The sequence below is a fragment of the Panthera uncia genome (assembly GCF_023721935.1).
Source record: "Panthera uncia isolate 11264 chromosome E2 unlocalized genomic scaffold, Puncia_PCG_1.0 HiC_scaffold_19, whole genome shotgun sequence".
Classification (NCBI taxonomy): Eukaryota; Metazoa; Chordata; class Mammalia; order Carnivora; family Felidae; genus Panthera; species Panthera uncia.
Window position 1 is genome coordinate 31,168,190 of NW_026057588.1, and position 27,405 is coordinate 31,195,594.

General features: G+C 43.4%; 2 protein-coding genes across 3 annotated transcripts in view; one reads left to right on the plus strand and one right to left on the minus strand.

Annotated features, from left to right (window-relative positions):
* The window catches only part of NUDT21 (nudix hydrolase 21), a 15,253-nt gene extending 14,136 nt beyond the window's left edge, over window positions 1-1,117 (minus strand). The window contains exon 1 of the mRNA XM_049622046.1: window positions 861-1,117. Within this exon, the coding sequence (XP_049478003.1) occupies window positions 861-976 (116 nt within the window). The 5' untranslated portion in view covers window positions 977-1,117. The remainder of the gene's footprint in view (window positions 1-860) is intronic.
* Window positions 1,118-1,301: 184 nt separating this feature from the next.
* On the plus strand, window positions 1,302-25,866 carry OGFOD1 (2-oxoglutarate and iron dependent oxygenase domain containing 1). 2 transcript variants are annotated; one of them, XM_049622041.1, is made up of 13 exons: window positions 1,302-1,542; window positions 3,185-3,330; window positions 7,158-7,204; window positions 10,078-10,178; window positions 13,678-13,794; window positions 14,373-14,464; window positions 14,673-14,801; window positions 15,079-15,192; window positions 16,616-16,695; window positions 16,962-17,275; window positions 21,636-21,758; window positions 22,258-22,316; window positions 22,822-25,866. In XM_049622041.1, the coding sequence occupies exons 1-13, from the start codon at window positions 1,389-1,391 to the stop codon at window positions 22,981-22,983; spliced, it is 1,638 nt and encodes a 545-aa protein (XP_049477998.1). In that variant the 5' UTR covers window positions 1,302-1,388; the 3' UTR covers window positions 22,984-25,866. The 2 variants fall into 2 exon arrangements, with proteins under 2 accessions (XP_049477998.1, XP_049477999.1); XM_049622042.1 differs by lacking the exons at window positions 1,302-1,542; window positions 7,158-7,204 and having other exon boundaries at window positions 3,203-3,330.
* Window positions 25,867-27,405: the final 1,539 nt, after the last annotated feature.

A 27,405-nucleotide genomic window follows, 5' to 3' on the forward strand; every position in this document is an offset into this window, starting at 1 on the left:
TCTTGATCAAGACAGAGCCCAAACGCCAATTACCCACCACTGCAAGATGACTTTTGTCAGTGACATCGACACGCAAGGGCTTGAAGGGCTTAAACAGAAAAGTGTTGAAAATAAAAACGCAGGCCACAGTGGATTCTCTGGGGCTGCAGGCTGGTCCCCTCCACGGGCTGAATGAAAGCCCAACCCTAACAGAATCCACCCTAAGCTGGGGCCTACGCGGTGGTTGACTCCGGTCGCTACAGCAGTCAATGCCGCAGGTGAATGCATAGGGTAAGCCAGCTAGTTCTGAACACGGGAATAAAATGTGCTGCATTCAAGAGCCCAGATACAATTAAGCAGTTAAGAGAAAAAACCTAAACCTAAACTTCATACCGAGATCTCGAAAGCTTACCGCTACAGAAAAGTGAAAACTGCAAAAACGATACATTACACCATTCATACCAGATAAAAAACACAAAAACAATACCACAAACGTGATGTGAAAACAGAAACCTTGGACAGGAAAAATAAACACACATTTTCCAGTAGGTTACCTCTGGAGACGTGGGGAGGGGGTGAGTTCAAAACAAACTTGGGATTTTCCTAGAATGACTGAATGGAGGGGCAGGGGAGCAAGCCTTCTCTCCAGAAAAGGAAAACCCTCCTCCCAAGTAGGACTCTAACCCCGTGGCGCCCAAGGACCAGGAAAGGGCCCCGAGGGATCTTCAAAAGCGCGCGTCCGCGAGCGGGACTGGAGATGGTGGGGAGGCGTGGAGCCCGCCGAGGGCCAGGGACGCGCCAGAAGATCTGGAGTCTTTAGGAGCGCTAAAGAGGAAGGGAGTGCCCGCGAAGGCAGCGCGCTAAGGCCAGGCCGCACTTACAGATTGATGGTTCGTTCCAGGGTGAGGGGCTTCGTCTGCTGGATGTACTTGTTGCCGAACTGGTTGACCCCTCGGGGCCAGCCGGTTTGTGAGCGATTGGGCGGCACCACGGACATGCTGACTAGCTCGAATACTGGCGGCGAGAGGAAATGGGGCAGGCAGGGAGACTTTCCCTGCGCCGGGAGCGGTTATTCGCGTTCTCCTCAGCAGACGCCACCCGCCATTAACATGAGAGCGCAAGAGGAGGTAAAGGCACGCCGGAAGTGCATCCGGAGCGTCTGGCGGCAGGAAGTGGAGAGGCGGTGGCTGGCCTAGCCCAGCGCCACTGGGCCAATCGCTGATGAGATGACTGCAATATCTGGAGTTTCCATTGGTAAGTCAGGAATGGGCTCCTCCTCCTCTTACTTTCGCACTTCCTATTGGGCGGCGCTGGGAAACACGGGATAGGGGGCATTCTGGGAATTGCAGTCCGCCCAGGAAAGTATAGCTGCTTAATCAGTGTGGCGTGGGTCTGTAGCTTAAGAGAAGATGAATGGGAAACGGCCAGCTGAGCCGGGCCCCGGCCGTGCGGGGAAAAAGGGAAAGAAGGAGGTGATAGCGGAGTTTTCGGATGCTGTCACGGAAGAAACCTTGAAAAAGCAGGTGTCTGAGGCCTGGAGCCGCAGGACGCCGTTCCGTCACGGTAACCGAGTGCTGTGAAGGGGGAGCTGCCGCGCGGGGTCTGGGGGCCTCTGAAAGTCCTGCCACTCGAGCCGAGCCCTGGGCAGCGGGGCCACAAGGGAAGAGTCTCTTGGAGACAGTATGACTTTGGCCACCTCTGACTCTCCTGCTATCCTCTATCATCCCAAGTTCGGTTCGGATTTAGAAATCTGAGAAGAGGAAGAAACGTAGGCCCGAGAGTTTTGGGAAGCAGAGGGCATGCAAGTTCGTAGTTCCTCCGAGGGCAATGATCGCTTATCCCAAAATAGCGTAGCCAGAGCATTTGTTGTGAGCTGCCAGATAGCTGGCACCTGCACTTAATCGTTTTCACACGCCTATAGGTCGACTGCGTGACTTATGAAAGCAAACAAGTGTTGAGCAAGGGGAGGAACCCACCTTGAACGATTCCAGCCTCAGCCTCAGATACCACCTTAGGGGATAAGAATTCTGCTTAATGCATCATGCTTTCCCTTCTAGAGATTGCCATGAGTTTGCTTTCAGTTGTTAAGTACTTTAAAGAGGTGAGTCCTGGGTGTCTGGATGCACATAGAAAGGGATAGCTCTATACACGCAGGGACTTGTCAATATCCTAGGCTGTAGGATAGAAATAGGGATAGTGTCTACCACAGCTTGCTGAAGAGATGAAGTGAAGTCGTGCGTCTACAGCACCACTGTGTTTGGCACGTGGTCGGTCGTGGTGGTGGTGACTATTATTACAAGCAGTGGGTAAAATGTTGAGCTAGAAATCAAGGCATCGGAAAGTTATGCTTGATTAAAAAAAAAAAAAAAAAGAATGTTGTAACTTCCTCCAACAGTAACTTGGGGAAAGAAAAAGTAGGGTCAACGAAAAATCACCAGCCACTATTGTTATTGTCATTTTTTAAAAATGTATATATTTTGAGAGAGCAAGCACAAGTAGGAGAGGGGCAGAGAGAGAGAGAGAGAGAGAGAGAGAGAGAGTGAGTCCCAAGCAGGCTCAGCACTGTCCAGTGCAGAGCTGGACATGGGGTGGGATCCCACCAACTGTGGAGCTGAGCTGCTATTCTCATTTTTTTTTTTAATTTGCTACTCTCATTTTAAGTGTGTGGGAAATCAGTAAAGAATCAAATATATTCAGTTCAATAGCTAATCTTTGAACTAAAACAGAAACGAAAACAAAAAAGCAGGTAGCCTGGGTGGCTCAGTGGGTTAAGCGTCAGATGTTGGCTCAGGTCGTGATCTTGCAGTTTATGAGTTTGAGCCCCGCTTTGGGGTTGCTGCTGTAAGCACAGAGCCCTCTTTGGATTCTCTGTCCCGCTCTCTTTCTGCCTCTCCACTGCTCACTCTCTCTCAAAAATAAGTAAACATTTTTTTAAAACTCAAAAAGGAGTACAAACCTTAATTTAGTGATATCACCTGTACTCCTTTTAAGAATTAGTATTTTAAGAACAATATTTTTTAAAAGTAGCATTGAATGCGTAAAGAAAAAAGAGAGAGCTTATAATTCTTCCTCCAAATCTTAGACTTTACTCACTTGATTTCTGAGAATTCACAACCATTCCCTTTTGTATTCTTTCTGCTATACCACTTAGGGGTCAAAAATATAAAAGGAGAAAAAGCCACAAGTAATGTTTTCCTTCCAACAGAGGCCATTGTCATGGACATGGAACCCTTTCTTCACTGCGTGATCCCAGACTTCATCCAAAGCCAAAACTTTTTGGAAGGGCTTCAGAGGGAACTTTTGAACTTGGACTTCCATGAAAAGTATAACGATTTATATAAGTTCCAGCAGGTATTTATGTCCCTTTCACTCTTCCACTTCAGAAATTAATTGACCACAAAGCCATTCATTACCTTTGGACTTGAAGTTTTAGATTGGGTTTGCCTTGGAGGGTCCTTGCCTTGACATTGTAAGAAACATTCGTTGATTTCACATAAGCTTACTGAGTGTTAACAATGTATTAGGTGCTGTAATTATTGCGTGGGACTCTCTGACAGTCTCTGCCCTGTAAGACTTCAAAATCTAAAATACAGTAGAAGTGATAACGATGGCAACAGATAGTCAAGAAATACAGCAAGCCAGTAAGTTAAGTACATTATAAACAAAGGGGATCAGGTACATTTTGGGGATTGATATGCTAAAGAGAACTGTATGTTGGAAAATAATAACCATTTAAATTTTTGAGTTCATGTCTTTATTTTAGGTGGCATGATGTATTGCAGCATGTTGCTCACTGCAGAATGTCCAAGGAGAGTTAGGTCTATTCCTTTTTTGGTGGACGGTTTAATTTGGCAGGAAAGACCATGTCAAACTCATGGCTGGATTTTCTACTCTTAGAAGACGGGGCCTAGTCTAGGTATGGAAATCTAGATCATTGGTTTCCCCAGTTTTGGGGGGAATATCTTTTTAGTACATGGTGTACATCACTCTTAGAAATCCCTTATAAAACTTCATGGACATCAACCCTCAAGAATCACAGGATAAAATGAAAAACATGAAGACCTACTTTGTTTTCTTTGCATTTACCCTTTGATTCCTCTTTATCTGGGATAAGAGAGTAAATAACAGGATTTCTGTCTCTTTTATTCTTTTGCACTAGAGCTGATTGTGTCCCCCAGTATGTCTATCTTTGGGCCTTACACATGTGATTGAATTAACCACATGATAAAATACACAATGTAACTCTTAATAATTCAGGAAATCCAGTTAATATTAAGCTTTTATCCTTAGTAAAGTTACATAGGTTAATTAAAACCATAATGATCTGCCTTTGTAATTATATCAACTTCAATAACAATAAATCTCTGTTAGACTTAGGGCCATATGCATCTCTGATTACTAAAATTGAGAAATAAAGCTGGTTTTTACTTAATGCAGTTTGGTGGATGAAAATACTTCTAACTGTAAAGTCAGTGAGTGGGAAAATAATAAAAAGGGCCCTGGGTAATGAGGAGGGGAATAAAAGATAACTTTAGATCACATGGGTGTTTGATGGAACTCTACTGGGCTGTGAATAATATTTACTTATGCTCACTTTGGGACTGAACTTCTTCATCCTAAGACAGTAAATATAAAACCTGCTTTCAGTCTTCTGTCCCTTCAGACTTTGTATCCCCTTTGCTTGTGCTATGAATTGCCTTAATTGAGTCTATGATACCTTCCAGCCTTCGGAACAGTATGTCATTAAGAGTTGCCTGATATTCTGTATATTTCCGAACAAACATTATTGAGTGCATGCTTTATGCCATGCTAAGTACTTTATTAATTCATTAAATCCTCAGTCCTATGAAGGAGGTACATTACTATTCCTCTTTTACAGATGAGGGGACTACATCAGTTTTTCCTTCTCTTCCGGATCGTTCCCTTTGACATATAAAAGAAAGATGTTAAGAAAAAAGTGCTCTTGACCTGACTTTGCCCTTCAACCACCACCCTATTCCTCTGCTCCTCTTTTTTTTTTTTTTTTTTTTTAATTTTTTAGAGAGAATCTCAAACAGGCTCCATGCTCAGTGCAGAGGCCAGCATGGGGCTCGATCCCTTGACCCTGGGATCATGACCTGAGCCTAAATCAAGAGTTGGACGAGTGAGCCACACAGGCGCCCCTCTCTGCTCCTCTTGACAGTAGAGTTCCTTAGAAGTTGCCTGTACTTTTCTTAAATATGTCTTCTCCCATTCTCTGTTAAGCCCACTTTTCTTCAGCCTTTCACCTACAACTCTACTGCAGCTGCACTTGTCAAGCTCACTCTCGACTTCTTCTACGTTAGTAAATCCAGTCAGTCATCAGTTTTGAGGCCTCATTTTACTCCACCTCCCAGCAGCACTGGAGCTACTATGTTACTCCTTTCTCCTGGAGACATTTTCACTTTACTGTCCGGATGCCTTGGGGCTTCCTGCTACCTCCCTGGCAAGTCCTTGGTTTCTTTTGGTAGGCTTTCCTTTTGTACCTGACTTCTCAATGATGGAGTACTTTAGGGCTTTGCCCTTGGGCCATTTCCAGGGAGACCCTCGCTTTGCCTCTACTCTTGGGTATCTATCTGTTCAGTGTCTCACACCTAAGTCCAAAACTAAACTCCTGATCTCCTCCCCCTAAATCTGCTCCACCTGCGATTTTACCCATCCCAGTTAATGGCAACTCGATCTTTCCAAGGGACCAGGCTTAAAAAACCTTAAGGTCCTCTTCTCCCCTCATACCCCGTGTGTCAGGAAATTCTGCAGGCTCTATCTTCAAAACCTATCCAGAAAAACCCACTTCTTTCCATTCCAGTGCCAACAGCCAGCACCTGGCCCAAGCCATCTTTGTGTCTCATCAGGATTATTCTATCAGTCTATTAACCAGTCTCCCTGCTTTTACCCTTGCCCAGCCCCACAGTCATAGCCGTTGTGTTATTTTAAAACAACAGTGGACCCAAAAGAATTGAAGACACGTTCACATAAAACTAGTACACAAATGATCATAGCAGCATTATTCGGAATATCCAAAAAGTGGAATCAACCCAAATGTCCATCACCTGACAAATGGACAAACGAGTGTGGTCTGTCCACACAATGGAATATTATTCAGCCAGAAAAAGGTATGACGTCGTAATGCTGCTGTAACATGGAGGAGAGGAGGAGACTTGGAAATGTGCTGAGAGAAGCCAGCCACGCAAGGCCACAGACTGTAGGATTCCGTCCATATGGAATGTCCGGAATAGGCAAATCCACGTAGAGAGGCAGAATGTAGACTAGCAGTGGCCAGGAACTTGGGGGAGAAGGGTATGTGCAGTGACCACCTGATGGGTACGGGGTTTCTTTTTGAGGTGATGATAAATGTTCTGGAACCAACAGTGGTGGTTGCACAACATGGTGAATAACCTAAAACCCACCGTATTACATACTTCCGGATGGTTAAGATGGTAAATTTTATGTTACATGAATTTTATCCCAATTTTTAGCAATTTAAGCAATTTAATCCCAATACTCCCTTGCTCAAAAATTCCCATGGTTCCTCATTTCTTTGTCAGAAAGCCAAAGTGCTTAGAACAGCTCTAAGGTGACCCCTTAACCTCCTTGGCCTCATCTCCTACCACTCTCCCCTGTACTCTCTCTGCTCCAGCCACATAGTCTCCTTGGATTTCTTGACTAGGAAATGCTTCATACTCAGGACCTTGAATCCTCTGTGCCTAGGTATTCCCTTGGACTGTTTCCCAACCTCCTTCAAGGCTATGCATCCCTCAGCGAGGTCTAGCCTGGCCACCGTGTTTGTACTTGGAAGCCCTTCCCCATTTGAGCATGCCTACTCCCTCATACCCTGCTGGTTTTCCCCGCGCATTTGTCCCCTTCTTTCATACTGACCACTGTCTTTGTATGTTTATTGTCTGTCTCCCTCAAAAATAACATAAGCTCCACTGTCACAAGTGTTTAAGTATTTGTTGAATAAGTCACAGGGGGGTTAAGGAAGTCGCCCGAGTCGCAGAGCCGCCACGTGGAGAGACCATACGTCAAACCCAGGCAGTCTGGCTTCAGGGCTGGGCTGTTACCCACAATGCTATGCCACCAGGGCACTCACTGAACTGCTTTCCTCTGTGTGTCTCATCTATGAAGGAAATCTTTTTTTTTTCCTCTTTTTTATGATCAAGTCTGATGATTTGAAGAAGAGAAGAGAGCCTCACATCTGTGCTTTAAGGTAAACAACTGGTGCTATTTGTCAGGTGCGGGAAGTATTATATAATATTATAACGCTTTTGTAGAGGAGGAAACAGACTGAGAGATGAAGTAAGTTCTTCAAGGCTTCCTAGATGAAAACTGAGGGAACTCAGATACAAGCTCAAATCAGTCTGATTCCAGGGCCCAGTTTCTCAATGATAAAATGTTCAACCTTGTTAGTAATCAAGGAGACAACTGCAGGAAGCATTTTTCACCTATTAAGTTGGCAAATATTCAAAACCCCAGTGTTGACAGTCGTTTAGACCCCTTTATGCACTGCTGCCGACTTTCTTAGATGATGGTTTTGAAAGATGTATCAAAACCCTAAAAATTATGCTTATTATTTTGTAGTGTAAGTCCACTTGTGAGAACTTATCCCAAGAAAATAATTAAGGATGAGCTCAAAAATTCCATAGAAGATTATGTGTTGTAATGTTGTTTAAAATAATGAAAAACTATATACAAATTAAATGGCCATGCACTGAGATTTACATAGTTAATGGCACAAATGTAAAGTGGAAAACTCTACAGCTGTTGGCTATGACATATGTGAATTTTAACATGCGAGTATGATAAAGTTAAACCCTATTTCACCAATTCTAAGATACATTTTCTTTTTTCCCATTTTAGCACTGCTGAGATCCAGTGTCTCACTAATTACAATGGTGTCCTAGTTTAATTGGCAACATTTTTTTAAGTGAAATGTAAAATAATACTACTTCTTACAGACAAAGGCATATTAGAGTCAATGAAATACACTTGTCAAAAGAAAAGATGTTAAAACAATACACAAAGTGTGAATGATTTTAAGAAAGATATCTATTTGGCTATGTGTATACCAACGGAACGGCAGAAGAATGGGACGTTTAAATCTGGCTAGTAGGATTTCAGATTTTTTTTTAACAGTTTTTTTTTTTTTTACTTCTGGAGTGTTTTTTTCCCCAAGTTTTGCTACAATAAACACATGTTATTGGGGGGGGGGTTGTTTTGTTTTTTAAGTTTATTTGAGAGAGAGTGCATGTGCACACGAGTTGGGGAGGGGCAGAGAGAGAGGGAAAGAGGATCCCAGGTAGGCTCCATGCTGTCAGCAGTGAGGTGGGGGGAGAGCCCAACATGGAGCTCGAACCATGAGATTATGACCTGAGCCAAAATCAAGAGTCAAGGACACTTAACAAGCGCCCCTTAGCATGTGTTACTTTGTAATAACTTTGTCATCTATACAGAATTTCTATATATGATGGCAGTCTGCACAGATTGTTATTTCTTCCAAATCCTGAACTATTGCTTATGTATTAATTGTAACTCATAACATTTCATATTTATTTAGACCTTTCGTTGTTCCAAAGAGAGGTGATCGTGCTTTAAGGCATTATTGTCTCATTAGTTCACAGCACGCCTCTGGTAAGCATTTCCTATGGGACCGAGGTTCCATTCTATACACACAGGGTAACAGCTGGATAGTGTGTGAGAGACGGCAGTCCTTGGTCTTTATAGAAAGGTGACCTTTATCTTTCCCGGTTGGATTCTCTCTTAAATGCAATTTCTCTCTTAAATGCAATTAACAAGTGAGAATAATGACAGAAAATAACCCTGTCCTCGTGACACCCTCACAGAGTGACTAGAGGAAGGGCTTTTTATGGAATAAACTTGAGGAAGCCAATGTTACCAGTAAAAGAAGGATTTAAGGCTTTGGTAATAGTTGTTTAAAGCATCAAGACTTTGCAGAAATGTTTGCCACCCACATCTCAAGCCTGGTTCAGCACTTTGCTCTGCTGGCTCATTCCATGTAATTCGCAACTGTTTTTAAAGTTATGTGGCACTTCTGGGTGAACTAACGTAGCACAGTAGTTTACAGAAATTTTTTGGTTTGGTAATGTATAGTGCAGAAGAGGTACTCAGTATTAAAATCTCAGATCAGCCTGAAGACTTGATATTTATGAATAGCACAATTGCATTTGGTGGGAATTTCAATTGTGTACATCTGGACTTAGAGGATCCCCAAAATATTGTCTGTGTGTGCAAAATGTGAACTAATGTAAATCCTTTCAAAATGATATAAATTCATCGAGATTAATAGAATTTCAAAGTTGATCAGCTGAATGAGTTATAAATCGTATTAAAGAGATTTCTGTACAAAGAACCACATTAGGTGGTAAATGGAAATGGCATCTTTTCGTGGTATCCTGCTAGCATCAGAACCTCTATGAAAGGGACACCTGGGTGGCTTGGTTGGTTAAGCACCTGACTTTGGCTCAGGTCATGATCTCACAGCTCGGGAGTTTGAGCCCTGCGTCACGCTCTGCTGACAACTCAGAGCCTAGAGCCTGCTTCAGATTCTGTGTCTCTGTATCTCTGCCCCTCTCCCATTCTCTCTTTCTCTCTCTGTCTCTCAAAAGTAAACATTAAAAAATAAATTTAAAAAAAGAACTTCTATGAAAGATTTTCCCGAGTGCCACATAGTTAGCATAATATAGACCGTTATTGCAACTTAAAGTTTTTAATCTACAACAGCGTCACCCAAGTGGTCATTAAACAGTGGAGCCGCTTTTAGTGCTGAAGAACATATCTAAAAATCAGTAACCTCGGAATGGAACATCAGTGCAATAAATTATGACAGAGGCCAAATCACTGCCATGATAGGGCATGCCATAAATTTAAAAGGAAGAAAACAGAGAAAAAAAGACTACAGTAGATAGATTAGCATTTATTTCTCTTTATTTCAGTTCCAAGTCCTAAACTGTGCAAGTTTAAAGTAAAGGATAAACTGCAGCCTCCAGGAAAAAGAAGTTGTGGCCTAGATCCAAATGGAGGCCTCACTGCAGCCTAACAAGTGATCTTTGTTTACATTTCTAGGAAAGTTCTGTTTGAAGATTTCCGGACTTGGCTTGCTGACATTTCCAAGATTGACCTGGAATCAACTATTGACATGTCCTGTGCTAAATATGAATTCTCTGGTAAGCAAGATAAAGCCCTTGACATCTGGAAGTCTTAAAGGCTTTAACTAACAGTGGCAAGAAGATAGCACCAGTGTGCCAGAATCCTGGGCTGCGTGTCCCCGCGTAGCGTTAGAATCTGCTCAGTAAGGAACACTTGACCGGCTCATGTACCGAAACGCCCGCCTTCCTGGAAGGTATAATAAGGCAGGGGTTGTCTTTGGTGGAAATATGAAAACTGTTGACCATATTTTCCGGAAAATGCTGACATTGCACATGCACACCCGCTTTGTGTACAGTATCAGGAAACTCAGAGGTGATGTTGTAAACTCTACTCGTAGAACCACATTCTTAAGGGAAAAAACCTCAATATAGAAGGATACAGCGTAAACCTTGACAGTCCCCTTCCCTTTCTTTTTGTCCCCCATCTCTTCAGAAGGATCCATTGTCACCAGTTCCCTTTGGGGGCATGTAAATGTCTTTTTGAAAACATGTTTGGTTTTTTTGTCTACAAGAAAAAGTATTTTGTTTTGTGTTCCTGAGTCCAGTTTTGATTTGGGTTTACTCTCACACAATATAAAGTATAATTGGGGGAAGTATAAATTGGTAGCAACTTTTTGAGGGTAACTGAGTGGTACACAGGAAGAGTCCTATCATACGCCCTTTTTAAAAAAAAAAAAAAACTTTTTCTTTTCAATTGAAATAACTTCAAACTTCTAGAATAGTGGCAAGCATAGTACAAATAACGTATTTCCTGTTGGACTTGGTTGCCGTTCTGCCCCATGACCCCCAACTGATTCCTACAACAAGGACATTCTCCTGTATGATAATGATAAACCATCAAAATCAGGAAGTTGAGATTAATACATGACTCCCATCTAATCCTCAGGCTCCATTCAAGTTCTATTATTTGGTCCTTGATTGCAAAAGGATCTAGGGGCGCCTGGGTGGCTCAGTCGCTTGAAGTGGCCGACTTGGGCTCAGGTCATGATCTCACAGTTCGTGAGTTCAAGCCCCGCATCAGGCTCTCTGCTGTCACCCGGAGCCTGCTACAGATCCTCTGTCCCCCTGTCTCTCTCTGCACCTCCCATGCTCGCTCCCTCTCAAAAATAAATAAACAAAAAATAAATAAAATACATGTTCAAAGGATCCCGTCCAGGATTGCACCGTGCATGTAGTTGTCATGCCTGTTTGGACTCCCTCAGTCTTTCCTTGACTTTCATTGTCTTAATGCTTCTGAAGGTTTACAGAGGAGTCATTTTGTAAAACTTCCCTCAGTTTGAGTTTGTCTGATGCTTCCTCATGATTAGATTCAAGCCGTGTGTTTTTGGTAGGAATGTTACAAAATTAATTATGTGGGGTTGTTTTGTTTGTTTTTTTTTTTTTACTGCATCTTCTCAAGTGGTATGTGGTTTCTGTGTGTCATAGTCTAGTGATACTAACTCTGATTACTTAATTAAGGTGGTGGCTAATGTCAGGTTTTTCTTTTTTTTTTTTTTTTTAATTAAAAAAATTTTTTTAATGTTTGTTTATTTTTGAGAGAGACAGAGCACAAGTGGGGAAGGGGCAGAGAGAGGGAGACATGGAATCCGAAGCAGGCTCCAGGCTCTGAGCTGTCAGCATGGATCCCAACACGGGGCTCAAACCCACAAACCACAAGATCATGACCTGAGCCAAAGTTGGACGCTTAACCGACTGAGCCACCCAGGTGCCCCAGCATCCTCTGATATTTCTTGCTAGTTGCCAAACGGGGATATTTTTCAATAAAAAATCATTTCTTTTACATTTATTAGTTATTCTACTGTAAAGGAAACATTCCCCTTTTCCCATTTATTTATTCATGTATTTATGTCGGTGTGGATTTATGGATTACTACTTATGTAACGGGCTATAAGAAGTTGCTGTCATTATACTGATGCTCATATTGTCCCTGATTTGATCAAGGGGAGCCCCTTTAAACTGACTTCAGGTCCTTTTGATGTGTCCCCATCATTCTTAATATATCTTACTTTCTAGCAAAACAAGATTTTCCAGGCTTATCTTACATTTCCCCTGCTCTAGATCCAGAGTTGGCCATTCTTCCAAAGAACCCTAGTTCCTTTTAGTGAAGAATGATGCTTAAAAATCAAGATCTGGGTGGCTCAGTCGGTTAAGCATCTGACTTCAGCTCAGGTCATGATCTCACGGTTCGCGAGTTGGAGCTCCACATCTACTGTCAGTGCAGAGCCCACTTCAGATCCTCTGTCTCCCTCTCTCTCTACCTCTCTCTCTCTCAAAAATAAATGAACATTAAAAAAGAAAAAAATCAAGGGGTGCTTGGGTGGCTCAGTCAGCTGAGCGTCCAACTTTGGCTCAGGTCGTGATCTCACAGCTTGTGAGTTCGAGCCCCGCATTGGGCTCTGTGCTGACAGCTCAGAGCCTGGAGCCTGCTTCAGATTCTGCGTCTCCCTCTCTCTCTGCCCCTAACCCACTCGCATTCTGTCTCTGTCTCTCTCAAAAATAAATAAACATTAAAAAAAAATTTTTGTTTAAATCAAGATCTGGATTGTAGGTGTTTTTGCTGTTAGGGTGTCACCGCTCCCAGGCCTTTCAGTGGAAAAGAGGCAGCAAACACATATGCACATATACACACACACGTGCACACACGTGCATTTACACTTTTGTGTGTTTCAACATCTAGAAATATGTAGATATCTAAATATCTATATAAACATCTACACATATAGGAAGCTCAATTCATGTTGATTCCTGCAGTTGCAATTCAACACTTTAGGTTTATCCCAGATTTTGCCATTTCCGTATTTGTAATTTCCTACCTCAGCAGTAAGAACCATGGCTTCCATTATCTTCAATAGATTTCTTTATCAATCGATCATGATCCCTCCATGTGTGAACAGTCTCAGTTCACCATAGCATGCCTTCCCTCCCCTGCCCTACACAGATGCCTGCCTTGCTCAGTTCCACCAAATGGCCCTTAGAAGTTTTAGCTCAAGAAATAAATGGGAATCAGTACCAAAAGGTCTATGTACAGTGATGTTCATTAAGGCAAATGGAGACAACTTAATTAACAAGTGGAAGATTAAAGGGGAAGGAAGATAATTCATAATCCATATGGTATACTACGTGGCCATTAAAAAGCATGACAGGTGTGTATACTGATGTGGACACTTACCATGTAATCAAAAGGCCACAAAATAACCACTGTAGGATACTGTTTTTTTAAAAGCAAATGTATGTAGGAAAAATACTGGAAGAATATATGCAAAAATACTGTTAGTGATTCTCTCTGGGGTCTGTCCCTATATGTGCCCTTCAGTGCTTTTGGAGTCCCCCGTGTTGCCCGTTTTATGTCTCCAATTATAAACCAGGAGAATAAGTGTCATTTTACAGCTGGAGGAGTTCACATTACAGATGAGTATCAAATGGACTGATACTAAATGCTGGATCCAGTCAGCTCCAGCTGCTCCTGGAGCTGCTCCTTGCGGTGCGGGACGTTAAAGTGTGCGTTGCACTATTGCAGATGCCCTCCTCTGCCACGACGACGAGCTGGAAGGGCGCCGGATCGCCTTCATTCTTTACCTGGTTCCTCCCTGGGACAGGAGTTTGGGGGGCACCCTGGACCTGTACGACGTTGATGGTAAGACAAGTGCATGCTCCTCGGCACTAGCCACTTCTGAGTTCTTACATACAACATGTGTACTCATCTAAGGAGGCGGAAGCCATTCAGTGGGGTGACAACCGCAGGGGAAGGGATGTCGGCCCTGACAGCTGCCTCTGAGTTGTGCTTCGAGTCGTCATTACTCCAGAGATAGAGTCCATTAACAGGACTCGGCAGACCCTACTTCTGAATACTGACCGCGGAAAGGTAGAGTGTGTGTACATTCGCCTGGCACCGTCGGTCTGCCAGGGCGAATCCATCTGACAGGAAGCCAGGGCTGGTTTCTAAGGACCAACACCAGATGTTGACTCTGGAAAACTTTCCGAATTTATTCCAGCTCTCATCAATAATAGAGGGATGGCGTAGTGAGAACAGATATCACCCAGCAAAACCAGCAAGTATGAGGGAGACAGATGGAAGGGGGTGGTGGTTTTGGATCTGCAGGGTACGTCTAGTTCCCCCTAGAAATCTGAGAATTGTCGGAGTGAAACAAGGCGGCCTGGAATTGGTTAACGATAACGAAACCACATTTGTGGTTGTTTTCTCTCCTGGTGCAGAACACTTTCAGCCGAAGCAGATTGTCAAGTCTCTTATCCCTTCGTGGAACACACTGGTTTTCTTTGAAGTGTCTCCAGTATCCTTTCACCAGGTAACGGTTGTAAACCACAAATATATAGAATGTAAGGATCATACTTTTTAGTTCCCCGTTAACAAAACGTGACAGCTTCCCGATGGACCCCTGTGGCCAGATGGTGCCCGCATCCGTTGTGATGGATCTGGAAGTCAGTGCACCCTGGCTGGTGACCTTCCCCCTTATCTGGTGTGTTCATTCATGTGCTGCTGGCCTTTCTTTTCAGGTGTCTGAAGTCCTGTCTGAAGAAAAGTCACGTTTGTCTATAAGCGGCTGGTTTCATGGTCCTTCACTGACCAGACCCCCCAACTACTTTGAACCACTTGTACCTCGGAGCCCGCACATCCCACAAGATGTAAGGATAAATGCCGGTTGTCGGGCCTCTTCTCTAGAAGCTGTAGCATGTCGTTTGTTTTCCTGGTAATGAAACTAGACTTTACGTTTGCTCTTCCGCTCTTCTTGGATAAACTTTTGATAGTATCTTTTCTCAGGCAGAGTTTTCTAGCACTTTTATGTGTAACAAGGAGGAAATTATAGAGTGAGGATTTGCATATATTTTACTGTTATGAAATGACATAAGTGCAAAAGCAATAAGAACTGTGAACTCATATTTGGCATCTGCTCCTTTTAAGCATGAAATTTTATATGATTGGATCAACCCTACTTATCTGGACATGGATTACCAAGTTCAAATTCAAGAAGAGTTTGAAGAAAGGTCCGAAATCCTCCTAAAGGAGTTCCTTAAGGTAAGCCAGCATATCCTGTCCAGTATATCTTGGGGACATCCTAACAAAATCTCACTGTTCTAACAACTTCTGCTTTTGTCTCTCTTCTTGGGTGGGTGCATAGGCATCATTAAAGGAGTTTTTTTGTTTTATTCCTGATTAGAATATTTTTATCACCCTCTTCTTCAAATAAAATATGGAAGCAGTACTAGCAGCCGACATAGGTAGCAGTTGTATGCTTAGTGGGTTAAGAGTCCCTTGGGTGTTCCCCAGTTTTCTAAAATCTTAATGGTGCATACACACACACACACACACACACACACACACAACTAGCCTCTAGGCTGAGAGGGAGTTGTATGTATTTTCCTTCCTATTCATTTGGTGAATATGGTTCACTATAAGCTCATTGCTTTTAGTAGAGAGATTATTAATTGGTCAACGCCTATTAACGAGCATTTGACAAGGATGAGGTAGCCCATTTCAGTGGCAAGGGAACTATATCAGAAGTCAGAAGGACTCTGTGTTCATGTCCTGGCTCTATGGTTTTACTAACCCGAGCAAATCACTAGATCTCTCTGAGCTTCCATTTCATCATCAATTAAACTGCAATAGGACCTGCCTTGCTCGTCTTGAAGAGTTACTGTGAGGGCCACACGAGATCATGGATGCTGGTGTGGTGCTTCACAGTGATCCTGCTCCCCCCCACACGCAGTCCCAAGAGCTGTTCCTCCATGAGAAAGATAAAGGTTGAGACGCTATGTTCTGTCTCTCTCTCTCTCTCTCTCAGAATTTTAAAGCTGACATTAGCATATTAAGGAATTTGAGAAGCATAGTAAATAAACTTGTTTGACCCTAGTTTACTGAGCTTACCTAAATCAGGCTTTGTGATCCTCGTTCCTGTTTTACAGCCGATAGGGCTGCAGTGTTGAGAACATTCCTTGGGAAGCTACATTAAACAACTATAGAGAAAGCCTCTTGAGCATATTTCAACAGATTATTCAGCTTCTTGCTCTGTTCGTGGCTTACTATATTTATAAGGCTGATTAAATAAAAGTGAGGCCTGCAAGAGATTTTCGTTGTAATGACATTGGCTGTTTTGCAGCTTAATTTTTTTCCCCTCATAGGTTCTGGATTGAAGTCTGTATTGTGATCTTCATTTTATAAATGCAGGCGACTGAGATGTTGAGCAATTTGACATAAGACCTACAACTGCTAAAGGAGATAGTCCAGATTAACACTCGAATCTCTTGGCTAAGGCATGCTGATGATTTATCCAGTCTTTGTTCTGGCTTCACTGTATCAGGCCTGGGGTGGGGGGGTGAGTGTCGGCTGGCCCTTTTAGGAATCAGCCAGAATGATTCTGCAGAGCTGCTCCAGCTGCAAGACCAGGTGTGGGACTACAGGGAGAGTCCCTGACTGTTTTTTTTCTGTGCTCCTTTTCCAGCCTGAGAAGTTTGCAGAGGTCTGTGAGGCTTTGGAGAAAGGAGATGTGAAATGGAGCAGCCGAGGTCCCCCTAACAAAAGGTAGAACCAAGACATTTGCATTCAGCACCTGCCTGTTGGTCAGCCAGGCTCACCTCCGATAATAGGACATTGGCCCCGGTGGTGTTTCATCCCCACGGCCATCTGGTAGCAGGCCCCGAGAGAACCTCACTGTTAGAACAACAGGTGATTCAGTGAGCTATGCCAAGGTTTAGGCAGCGGGGTACAAAGCTAATGATCAGCTTTTATTCCATGCGTGATATTACGTCTGTGGCTTCGATGAACAACTTGGCATCGCTGCTTTCCAGGTTTTATGAGAAAGCGGAGGAGAGCAAGCTTCCCAACATCCTGAAGGACTGCATGGAATTATTTCGCTCCGAGGCTCTGTTCTTGCTGCTCTCCAACTTCACAGGCCTGAAACTCCACTTCTTGGCCCCTTCAGAGGAAGATGAGGTGGAGGACAAAAAGGAGGGCGAAGGCACCTCTGCGGCTGATCACACTGAAGAAGGGACTAGCCATAGCTCCCCTGGGCCCCAGAGTCCTCAGACGGCTGTCAGCCACAGCAACCAACAGAGCAGTGAACAGACAGACCCAGAGTCAGAGGAAAACGAAGCCAAGAGAGGTAAGCTGTCGAAATGATTTGTCCTTGTGTACCATTAAGCACTCACTAGTCAATCATTTATTCACCCAACAAATATTGCTTGCGCATCTGCTCTATGCTAGGCTTGTTTCAGGAACTGGAGGACAGAACAAACAAGGTCTCTGCTCTCCTAGAGCTAATATTCTAGTAGGAGAGGACAAAGATTAAACGTGTACACGAACCACAAGGACACATCAAATAACGATAAGTGCCATGCGGAAAACTTTCGTAGGGTCACGTGTGAGGAACGACCGAGTGGCCTCTGAGGTGAATGGGCAGTTGGAAGAGCCTGTCTCAGAAGCTGCTATTTGAGCTCAGATTGGAATAACAAGGATCTATGGGAAGAACATTCTAGATAGGAGGAGCAGCTCATATGTTTTACTAGGCTAAAGATTTACGAACAGTGGACAGAAATAGGACTGGCTGTGCCCCAAACTGCTTTAAAACACAACATCATCAAGGAGAGGAAGGTGAGCAGCTTATGTCTGCTAAGGACCAATAGCAGGCTAAGAAAAACTTGTTTGCATTTGGGCACATGGACAGAGGAAATTATTATTAAAACTAGAGGAAGTCTAAGGGCGCCTGACTGGCTCAGTTGAAAGAGCATGCGATTCTTTTTTTTGTTTTGTTTTTAATGTTTATTTTTGAGAGAGAGAGAGACAGAGTGGGAGCAGGAAAGGGGCAGAGAGAGAGGGAGACACAGAATCCGAAGCAGGCTCCAGGCTCTGAGCCATCAGCACAGAGCCCGATGCGGGGCTCGAACCCACAAACTGCGAGATCATGACCTGAACCAAAGTCAGACGGCTAACCGACTGAGCCACCCAGGCACCCCAAGAGCATGCGACTCTTGATCTCAGGGTCCTGAGTTGGAGCCCCACGTTGGCTATGGAGATTACTTTAAAAAAATAAAAAATTTTAAAATTTTTTTAAAAAGTAGAGGAAGTCTTTCATCATCTACAAACAAGATGAAAAAGAGAAAAACATAGGAAATTTAAGAGGGAAGGCTTCTGTGGATTTGGTGACTGAGTAGTTACCAATTCAACATACATGTTTCAGTACCTACTAAACCAGTTGAGAAAATCTGTTTCCCAACTCCTCTCCTCAGTTTTACTCTCCCTGCTTCCGCTCTGATTTCTTGAGAAGGACCCCATGCAGCAAAGACGAGGGATCGCCATGGAAACAAACTCCAACCACCCCCCCCCCCCCCCCCCCCCCCCACCCCCCGCACTGTGACAGGGAAACCACAAGCATTGTAATGCAGATTCTGTGGCCTCCCAAACGGACTAACCAGTTGCTTTTGTCACCACAGATACTTAGAACACCAGACCCAGGTAGCTTTTCCTGTACTGGTCAATACACAGCACTTTCTTTAATAATTTTTTTTAATGTTTTTTTACTTTATTTTTGAGAGCGAGAGAGAGAGAGAGAGTAAGCAGGGGAAGGGCAGAGAAAGGGGTACACAGAATCCAAAGCAGGCTCCGGCTCTGAACTGTCAGAGCCTGACATGGGGCTCCAACCCATGAACTGTGAGATCATGACCAGAGCTGAAGTCAGATACTTAAGTGAATGAGTCACTCAGGTGCCCCAAGATGGCCTTTCTTTAAGATAGAGGTTGGCTTTCCTTGATAATTGAAAGTGGCATCTATACTTGGACCCTAAAAGGAATCAGGTAAAGATCAGTGGAGCCTCAGGGGCTGTTTAAAAAGGTATTTGTTTGCCTCTGTTCCTTTTGGTTTCATTTTTATGGGAACCTGCAGCTTAGGAAAAAAAAATCTATATAGGTGGCCAAAAGATGCTTTATTCTATTACCAAGCATCTACTGTTATGGAAGTCCCTGGACCAAAGCAGAGCAGGGAATACAAAAGGTAAACATGAAAAGTAACTGTTTGCAAAGTTTATCATCTTAAAAGGGTGGGGACCAAGCTATAAAGGAGCAGAGTTTTTATATTTTATTAAACTGGCATAAGTTCAAATTAGAGGCTTTATAACTTTAGGATGTTAAACGTAACCCATGTGATAACCAAAGAAAATAGCCATAGAATATACATAAAAGGAAACAAGAAAGTAATTTAAATGTTTCAATGCCAAAAAACCAATTAAGTACAAAAGACAGGAATGCAGGAAATGGGGGACAAAAAGCTATAAGGCATTTAGAAAACAGGGGCACCTGGGTCGCTCAGTGGGTTGAGCGTCTCTTGATTTCAGCTCAGGTCATGATCCCAGGGTTATGGGATAAAGCCCCACATTGGGCTCCACACTGAGCATGAGCCTGCTTAAGATTCTCTCTACCTCTGCCCCTCTGCCACATGCTTTCTCTCTAAAATAAAAATATTTTAAAAATAGCAAAATGACAGAATTAATTCCCTCTTTATTAGTAATTATTATTTTTAAAAACTTGTTTTATTTATTCATATTGAGAGAGAAAGCACAAGCGAGGGAGGGGCACAGAGAAGGGGAGACAGAATCCCAAGTGGTGTCCGCACCATCAGAGCAGAGCCTGATGGAGCGCTCGAAACTACAAACTGCGAGATTATGACCTGAGCTGAGATCAAGAGTCCGATGCTTAACCAACTATGCCACCTAGGCACTGCTCTATTAGTAATTACTTTAAATATAAATGACTATCAAAAGAAGGAGATTGACAAAACAGACAGGAACACATGATTCAACTATCTGCTGTCAGGGCGCCTCGGGGGCTAAGTCTGTTAAGCATCCAACTTCAGCTCAGGTCATGATCTTGAGGTTCATGAGTTTGATACCCACATGGGGCTCACTGCTGTCAGTGGAGCCCGCTTTGGGTCCTCTGTCCCCCTCTCTGCCCCTTCCCTGCTGTCTCTCAAAAATAAATAAACTTTTAAAAATGTTTAAAAAAAAAAAAAAAGAATTTCTTTAAAAAAAAATACTGTCTGCTATCTACAAGGGACCCGCTTGAGATCCCAGAAGCAGAAAAAGATTGAAAATCAAAGGATGGAAAAAGATGTTCCATGCAAGTAGTAACCAAAAGAGAGCAGGGAGGAATGGCTATACTAATATCAAATAGACTTTATCTTTATTTTATTTATTTATTTATTATTATTTTTTTTAATTTTAATGTTTATTTTTTATTTATGTGAAAGAGAGAGAGTGAGCGGGGAAGGGACAGAGAGAAGGAGACACAGAATCTGAAGCAGGCTGCAGGCTGCAGGCTGCAGGCTCCAAGCTGTCAGCACAGAGCCCGACGCGGGGCTCGAACACACAAACTGCAAGATCATGACCTGAGCTGAAGTCGGATGCCCAACCGACTGAGCCACCCAGGCGCCCCTATCTTTATTTTATTTAAATTTTTAAGATATCATACAAAGTGTCTTCTCTAACCACAACAGGATGAAGTTAAAAAGAAATGAGCTATCAAGCCATGAAAAGATACAGAGGAACATTAAGTGCTATTACTGAGTGAAAGAAGCCAGTCTGAAAAGGCTACTTATTGTATGATTCCAACTCTATGACATTCTGGAAAAGGCAGAACTAAGGAGAGAGTCAGATCAGTGGTTGGAAGGCACTAGGAGGAACGAAGGGATGAATTAGGTAGAGCACAGGGGGTTTTATGGCATTAAAACCAATTCTGTCCAATACTGTCATGATGGAGACTCGACATTACTCATTTATCAAGACCAATAGAATGTAGAGCACCAGGAGTGAACCCTAATGTAAACTATGGATTTTAGTTAATAATAATGTGTAGTATCAGCTTGTCAATTGTAACAAGTAAATCACACTGAGACAGGATGTTAATAAAGGAGAAACAGGAGGTAGGGCAATCTATTTTTTTTTATTTTTATTTTTTAATGTGTATGTTTGAGAGAGAGCAAGACAGAGCGTAAGCAGGGAAAGGGCAGAGAGAGAGGGAGACAGAATCCGAAGCAGGCTCCAGGCTCCGAACTGTCAGCACAGGGCCCAATGTGGGGCCCAAATCCACAAACCGTGAGATCACAAACTGAGCCGAAGTCGGACGCTTAACTGAGCCACCCAGGCACCCCTGCAGTCTGTTTAAAATTATAGTATTTATTCATGTTATAATTTTTTTTTATTTTGGCAGCTAAATATTCTATCTGAAACTAACTGTAAAGAAAGAGAGCATCAACGTCCCCCCCGCCAACAGTCAGACATGGTACATTTCTGACAGTCACTGTTAAGGCTAGTTTGGTTCAGTAATAGATCAGAACAATAGGTCAGTAGGTCAGAAATCATTATGGGAATGATTTTGCTTTAGTGCTGGATCATTCCTGCTTACTATTCCCTTGCAATCTAGCAGTTGTATCAAGTTATTTTAAATTTTTTCTGGCCTTCTATGGTTTTTTCTTAGACTCAAGTGTTCCCACATGCCAGGGGGAGTTGAGGCGTTGGAAGACTGGTCACTACACTTTGATCCATGACAACAGCAAGACTGAATTTGCCCTGGATTTACTTCTCTACTGTGGCTGTGAAGGTAAGAGTCAGGAAGTAACTTATGGAAACCAGTGAGCTGTTTCCATAAGAGGGGCAGTCTCTCCCGGTGATGCTCTCCACCTGACCCAATTCAGAAGTGATGTACCTTGGCCAGGATCACAGATCACAGAGGCACCCTGTTGGAAGGGATCTCGGGGGTCATGAACTTCAGTCTCCCCAACTCAAAGGATTTCTATCTGTGACTAAGGTATGGGGGATGTGGACCAAAACAGTTTCCCTCCAAGAACCCTCCCGCCCACTCAGATCTGCATCTTTTATGTAATTTTCCTTCCAGGTGTATTTTACATTTAATTCTTAGTTTTCACTCCTTATTTGATGTTGGTTGAACAGTAAATTCCGTCTTATAAGCCATAGAGTTGGTTACCACTGAGGTCCCAGATCCCCCAGTCGTAGAGCAGCCTGGTATGGGCGATGTAAGTAGATGATGGAAGTCTTGTAGGAAAAGCTTTCTGAATGCTGGTTTGTCTTCCCTTTGTAAGGCTGGGAGCCAGAATATGGCGGCTTTACTTCCTACATTGCCAAAGGTGAAGATGAAGAGGTAAGTTGCTTCTGATAGCAAACTATCCTTCCTGCTTCTTAAGGAAGCTTTCATTCTTCACACACCCAATTTTTATGACCTTCTGCCAGTGTCCTTAGCTGATAAATGCATGACGGTCTGCCTGGCACTGGTTCTGATTTCTAGTAGTAAGTACTCAGCAAGGAATAAAAATGCCAAAGGGTAATCACTAGGCATTTATTCTACCCTATTGAGAAATTCCATAGAAGATAAGAGTTGATGGTGCATTCCCATGAAATCTTTGGATACAGTAAGGAATAAACGCAGGAGGTAGAACCTTTCTGGGTATGTATGGGAATGGGGTCCGTTGGGAAATGCCTTGACAGCTAGAGCAACAGCGCCTCCTCATAAAGGATCTTTTAAAAGATCCCCTGTCACCAGTCTGAGTACATGATGTGAAAACCATCTGTTCCGTGGTGAATCGTTGAGGAAAAGAGTTGAGAACAAGTTCTGTGCTCTGATGTGACACTGTATTCACTTATTTCAGCTGCTAACAGTGAATCCGGAAAACAACTCTTTGGCACTGGTCTACAGAGACAGAGAGACTCTGAAATTTGTCAAGCATATTAACCACCGAAGCCTAGAACAAAAGAAAGCCTTCCCAAATAGAACAGGTTTCTGGGACTTCTCGTTTGTCTATTACGAATGACAGGGCTGAGCCAAGCTGAAGAAAAGAGACCCTTCCTCAGTACTGGGGAGTGCGGAAGAGCTAGGCATCACGCGGAGAGCTACAAGGTGGCCTGTGTGACCGTGTCTTCAAAACTGCGTGGTAGGACTCATCGTTATTGTATGCAATCTAGGCCTTAAGCTTGGAGCCAGGTATTTCTCTCTTGATAAAAAAAAAAAAAAGCTTTATTGTCTTTTTTTTTTTTTCACATTCAGTTTTTCATTTCCCATATGGACTTCCTTAGTGATTTTTAAAAAGCTTTTGTGTGTGGTAAAATACACACAACATAAAGTGTACCATTCTAACCATTTTTAAGTGTATACTTGAGTGACGTTAAGGATATTCACATGGTTGTGCAATTGTCACCACCACCCATCTCCAGAACTTTGCCATCTTCCCAGACTGAAACTGTCCCCACTAAAGAGTAACTCCCCGTCCCCCTTCCTAGCCCCTGACGGCCACCATGCCACTTTCAGTCTCTGTCTCCGTTCATACAAGTGGAACAATACAATATTTGTCCTTCTGCAACTGGCTCATTTCACCTAGCATAAAGTCTTCGAGGTTCATCCATGTTTCCAGTGAGTGTTTGTTTTTTAATACTCATAAATGACTGCTGACTCTGTCCTTCCTAAGCATACCGGTTTAGAAAGTTACAGAAACTTCTGTCCTGTTCTGGGTGGGCTCATTATACTTCCTCCCGGTGCCTATGGCTTTGTTTCACTGTGACTCCCTTAGGATAGTGTGGACTTAAATGATGATGGTATTCCTGCCTTGGTAAACACCGGGCCCCAAACCACATGGCCCCTGAGACTTCTGAGTGGCTGCTTGTGCCATATGTCATCATTCCTGGGGACCCACTGCTTTTCCATCCTGGAGTTGTGGCTCCTGTATAACTAGATGATTCTAGCCTCGCATGTGTCTTTCCTGTCCCTAAATACTCTCGGGTCAGCTATAAAATGAGTTGCCTGTTTTTCTTTTAAGAGAACAGATGCTAAAGGCCACATCAAAATGCCAAGAGGCTGTCCATTTTGTTACATTCTCTTCTCTGAACTGGTGTGAGGCTCATGTGACAACTACCACCTATACATGGGGGTGTGTACGAGGGGGGGTAGTGGTCGCTGCATCGTTAGCTGCAAGATGCTGTTCTCGTTCCAATACTGTCTTCTCGTTTCCTCTCTGTTTTTTTACATTGATTACCAACTGTTACCGTAGCTTTTATTTGGGATTTTATTAATCAGTAGGAAAAGCATTGGGCTTTTATCTTCTTTCATCTCCTAATACTTCAAGTACTCCCTCTAAAGTTGGCATTTAAATGAAGAGAATGAGGTTCACTTCCTTTAGGTTGATGGTTTCAAGATTTTTTTGATTTTGTACCCCAGATAGATAGTATCTAGATAGATAGGGATAGCTATCTAGAAATTTTACACATGTACGAATATTCAGTATTGTCATAAAACACTAATTTTTCTCGGGTGAGATGAAAAAGAAGTACCTAGAACTAGCTCTAACGTCTTCCCACACACACACAGTACCAGGCCAGTTTACATGCGTACTGTTTATTTGGTGTTTTTTCAGTTTATTTATTTTGAGAGAGAGACAGGGAGAGAGCCAGCAGGGGAGGGGCAGAGAGGAAGAGACAGAATTCCAAGCAGGCTCCGCACTGTCAGATCCATGAGATTGTGACCTGAGCCAAAACCAAGATTCAGATACTTAACCGACTGAGCCACCCAGGCACCCCTATATGTCTGCTGTTTTGGAGACCAGAATTCTTTCACCACAGGGGCGCCCGGGTGGCTCAGTTGGTTAAGCATCCGACTTCAGGTCAGATCATGATCTCACAGTTGGTGAGTTCGAGTCCCGTGTCGGGCTCTGTGCTGACGGCTCAGAGCCTGGAGCCTGCTTCGGATTCTGTGCCTCCCTCTCTCTCTCTGCCCCTCCTTTACTTGTGCTCTATTTCTCTCTCAAGAATAAACAAACATAAAAAAAATTTTTTTAAAGAATTCACAGCACAGTGACACGTGGGATTACAACAACTTTGTAAATAATGGCTTACATGTCAAAGTTTGCCTTTTCTTTTCAGTTCCTACAGACTGAATAAAGGTCATCCCTACAATATTATTTTCGCTCACTTGCTTTCTGATGTGTTTTCATGAGCGGGAGAGAGGGGGATGAGGTTCTAGTGAACAATCTGTCGGTAGCATAACTGCAAGTGGAAGGCCCAGGGGAAAGCGCCAGGGCGCTTGGAAAAGAGATACTCATGGCCGTAGGTGACATCTAGGAGGCCACCCCACTTTTCCAAATCTGGAGCGCTCAGTCTAACTCTTAGCATTCGTACAACGCAAGCGTTAAAATGTGTTTATTAGTTTCTCCTTAACCTCAGTGTGTTTAAGGTCTGCACCACAGCAGAAGCTTCTGTGCTCTACGCAAAAGGATCTCGCCGTCCGAAGGGAGAGACTCCTGGAGGGCCAGGCTCCGACGTTTCCATCAGTTACATCATCTACGGGAAAGATGGTGTGTTCGCAGGGCACTTTTCTGCACTGAAGACACTCAGTGATTGAGAAGCTGGTCTTCCTTAGTACTTCATTCTTCACCTGGATTTTTAGGGCTTAAAGCCAGTGTCAATAGTTGTGGCAAAAGAGGAACTGAAACACGGGCATCTTGTAAATCCTTCTTTCAGGTAAGAGCTGTTGATGTTCACCTGTGTAATAGATGGCATCTTCTCTCTCAACAGTGAACCTCCAATTCTTATTGTTCCTTTTAGCGAAGGAAGATTATTCCCCCGCCTCAAAGAGAACAGCTTTATGTTTTTTCAGATTATATGAATAATACACGTTTGTTGTGAAGAATTAAAACATGTAAAAATAAAAAGGCAAGCTCATCTGGAGTCGCGCCATCCTGGCACAGCCACTGTGGCGCTTTGTAAGGTACCGACCTGGCTAACCTGAACCACATTTCCCAGAATTCCGTTCCCAGTCAGGGTGAGCCACAAATTCTTGTGCAAGATCTGGGGGGCCCGGATGAGGCGGTAGCCATTTAGTAGCTCACCACGTTGCTTAGCCAGAAGCCCACCTCCTGGTGTGAATCCGCATCTGGGCTGCAACTGTCCCAGCTGCCCCTGGATGTTCAGCATCTCTGTTCGAGGTCTCCCTGCCCGTCCTCTGGGCTTCCAGTTCCCGCACGAGACAATGTGCCTCACAGAGACTGCTCTGCCACTTCCTAGAGCTGCATAAGGTCAACGCCCCAGAACAAATCCCCTTTACGTGTTAATAATGACGGACATTAAGAACATTTTCGTAGTTATTTGGACAGCATATTAGCATTTCTGTTAGGAGGAAAAATAAAACGTTCAAGGAAGAACCCTATAATAATCTAACTTCAGTACACTGTTTTAAAGATGTGGAAAATGAAGCCTAGAAGAGAAAGGGGCTGTTTTTTAACCTGGTTTTGAACTTGGCTTTCCTACTGCTCACCAACCACCTTCCAAACTCTACTGAATGTGGTGGTTTCTTTTCCGCAGCGGGGAAAAAATAAATCAATGCCTGGGCTACCTTTCCTAGACCAGCATTTCTTCAGCTAGGAGTTCTGGCTGCCAGGGTCTCTTCAATACCATTATGTACTTACTCGTATATTACTCAAACTGAGTGAGAAAATACAAACCCTGTTAAAAGGGTCACCCTTCGTGACACCAGAGGCAGGCTCTCCAGCCCTAATGAACAGAATATTCCCGCAGAAACACACGATTTCCTTCTCTGATTGATGCAAAATCAGTCCACATAGACAGCTCTGAAAACTACTTGGGAATTGTCCATGTGGCATCGTTTTAGGAAAAGCAGATTTCTGTACCATACAAATAAAAAGATGAGTCAGGAGCTACAGCATCTAGTGTGGGCAGGGGCCAGATGGGAAAGAGGCAAAATGCAAAACACCAAGCTGCAATGGGTGTCTTACTGTACTTTAGTTTCAAAGTGAAAAGTGGAGATAATTTAGTTCTGTGATCACAGGACTCTGCACTGGCAGATCTGCAACTGCTAATTATAAAATTTGAAACATAAATAATGTTAGAAATCATCCTTATAAAGCACTTCTAGGGTTGCATAATTGTAAAGTCCCTAGTTCTTTGATTTTTGAAGCCACAGATGGGCTGACTAAAGGCAGGCAATTCCACGGAGAGCAGCGGGTGCCTCTCTGTGCTCGGGGCACTGGCTCGGCACCACTGGGAGGAGAAAGGTGATTGAGACGCAGCCCCTGTTCTCAGTGGAGGATTAACATTTACCTAAACACAGAATGTAATAAGGGTTAAAGAATAGACATGGGAGGGGAAGGGTCTCCTGAGGAGAGAGCATTTGAGCTGAGCCTTGATGTACGTGGATAGGCAGACATGGTGGGAAATGATAAAAACCATAC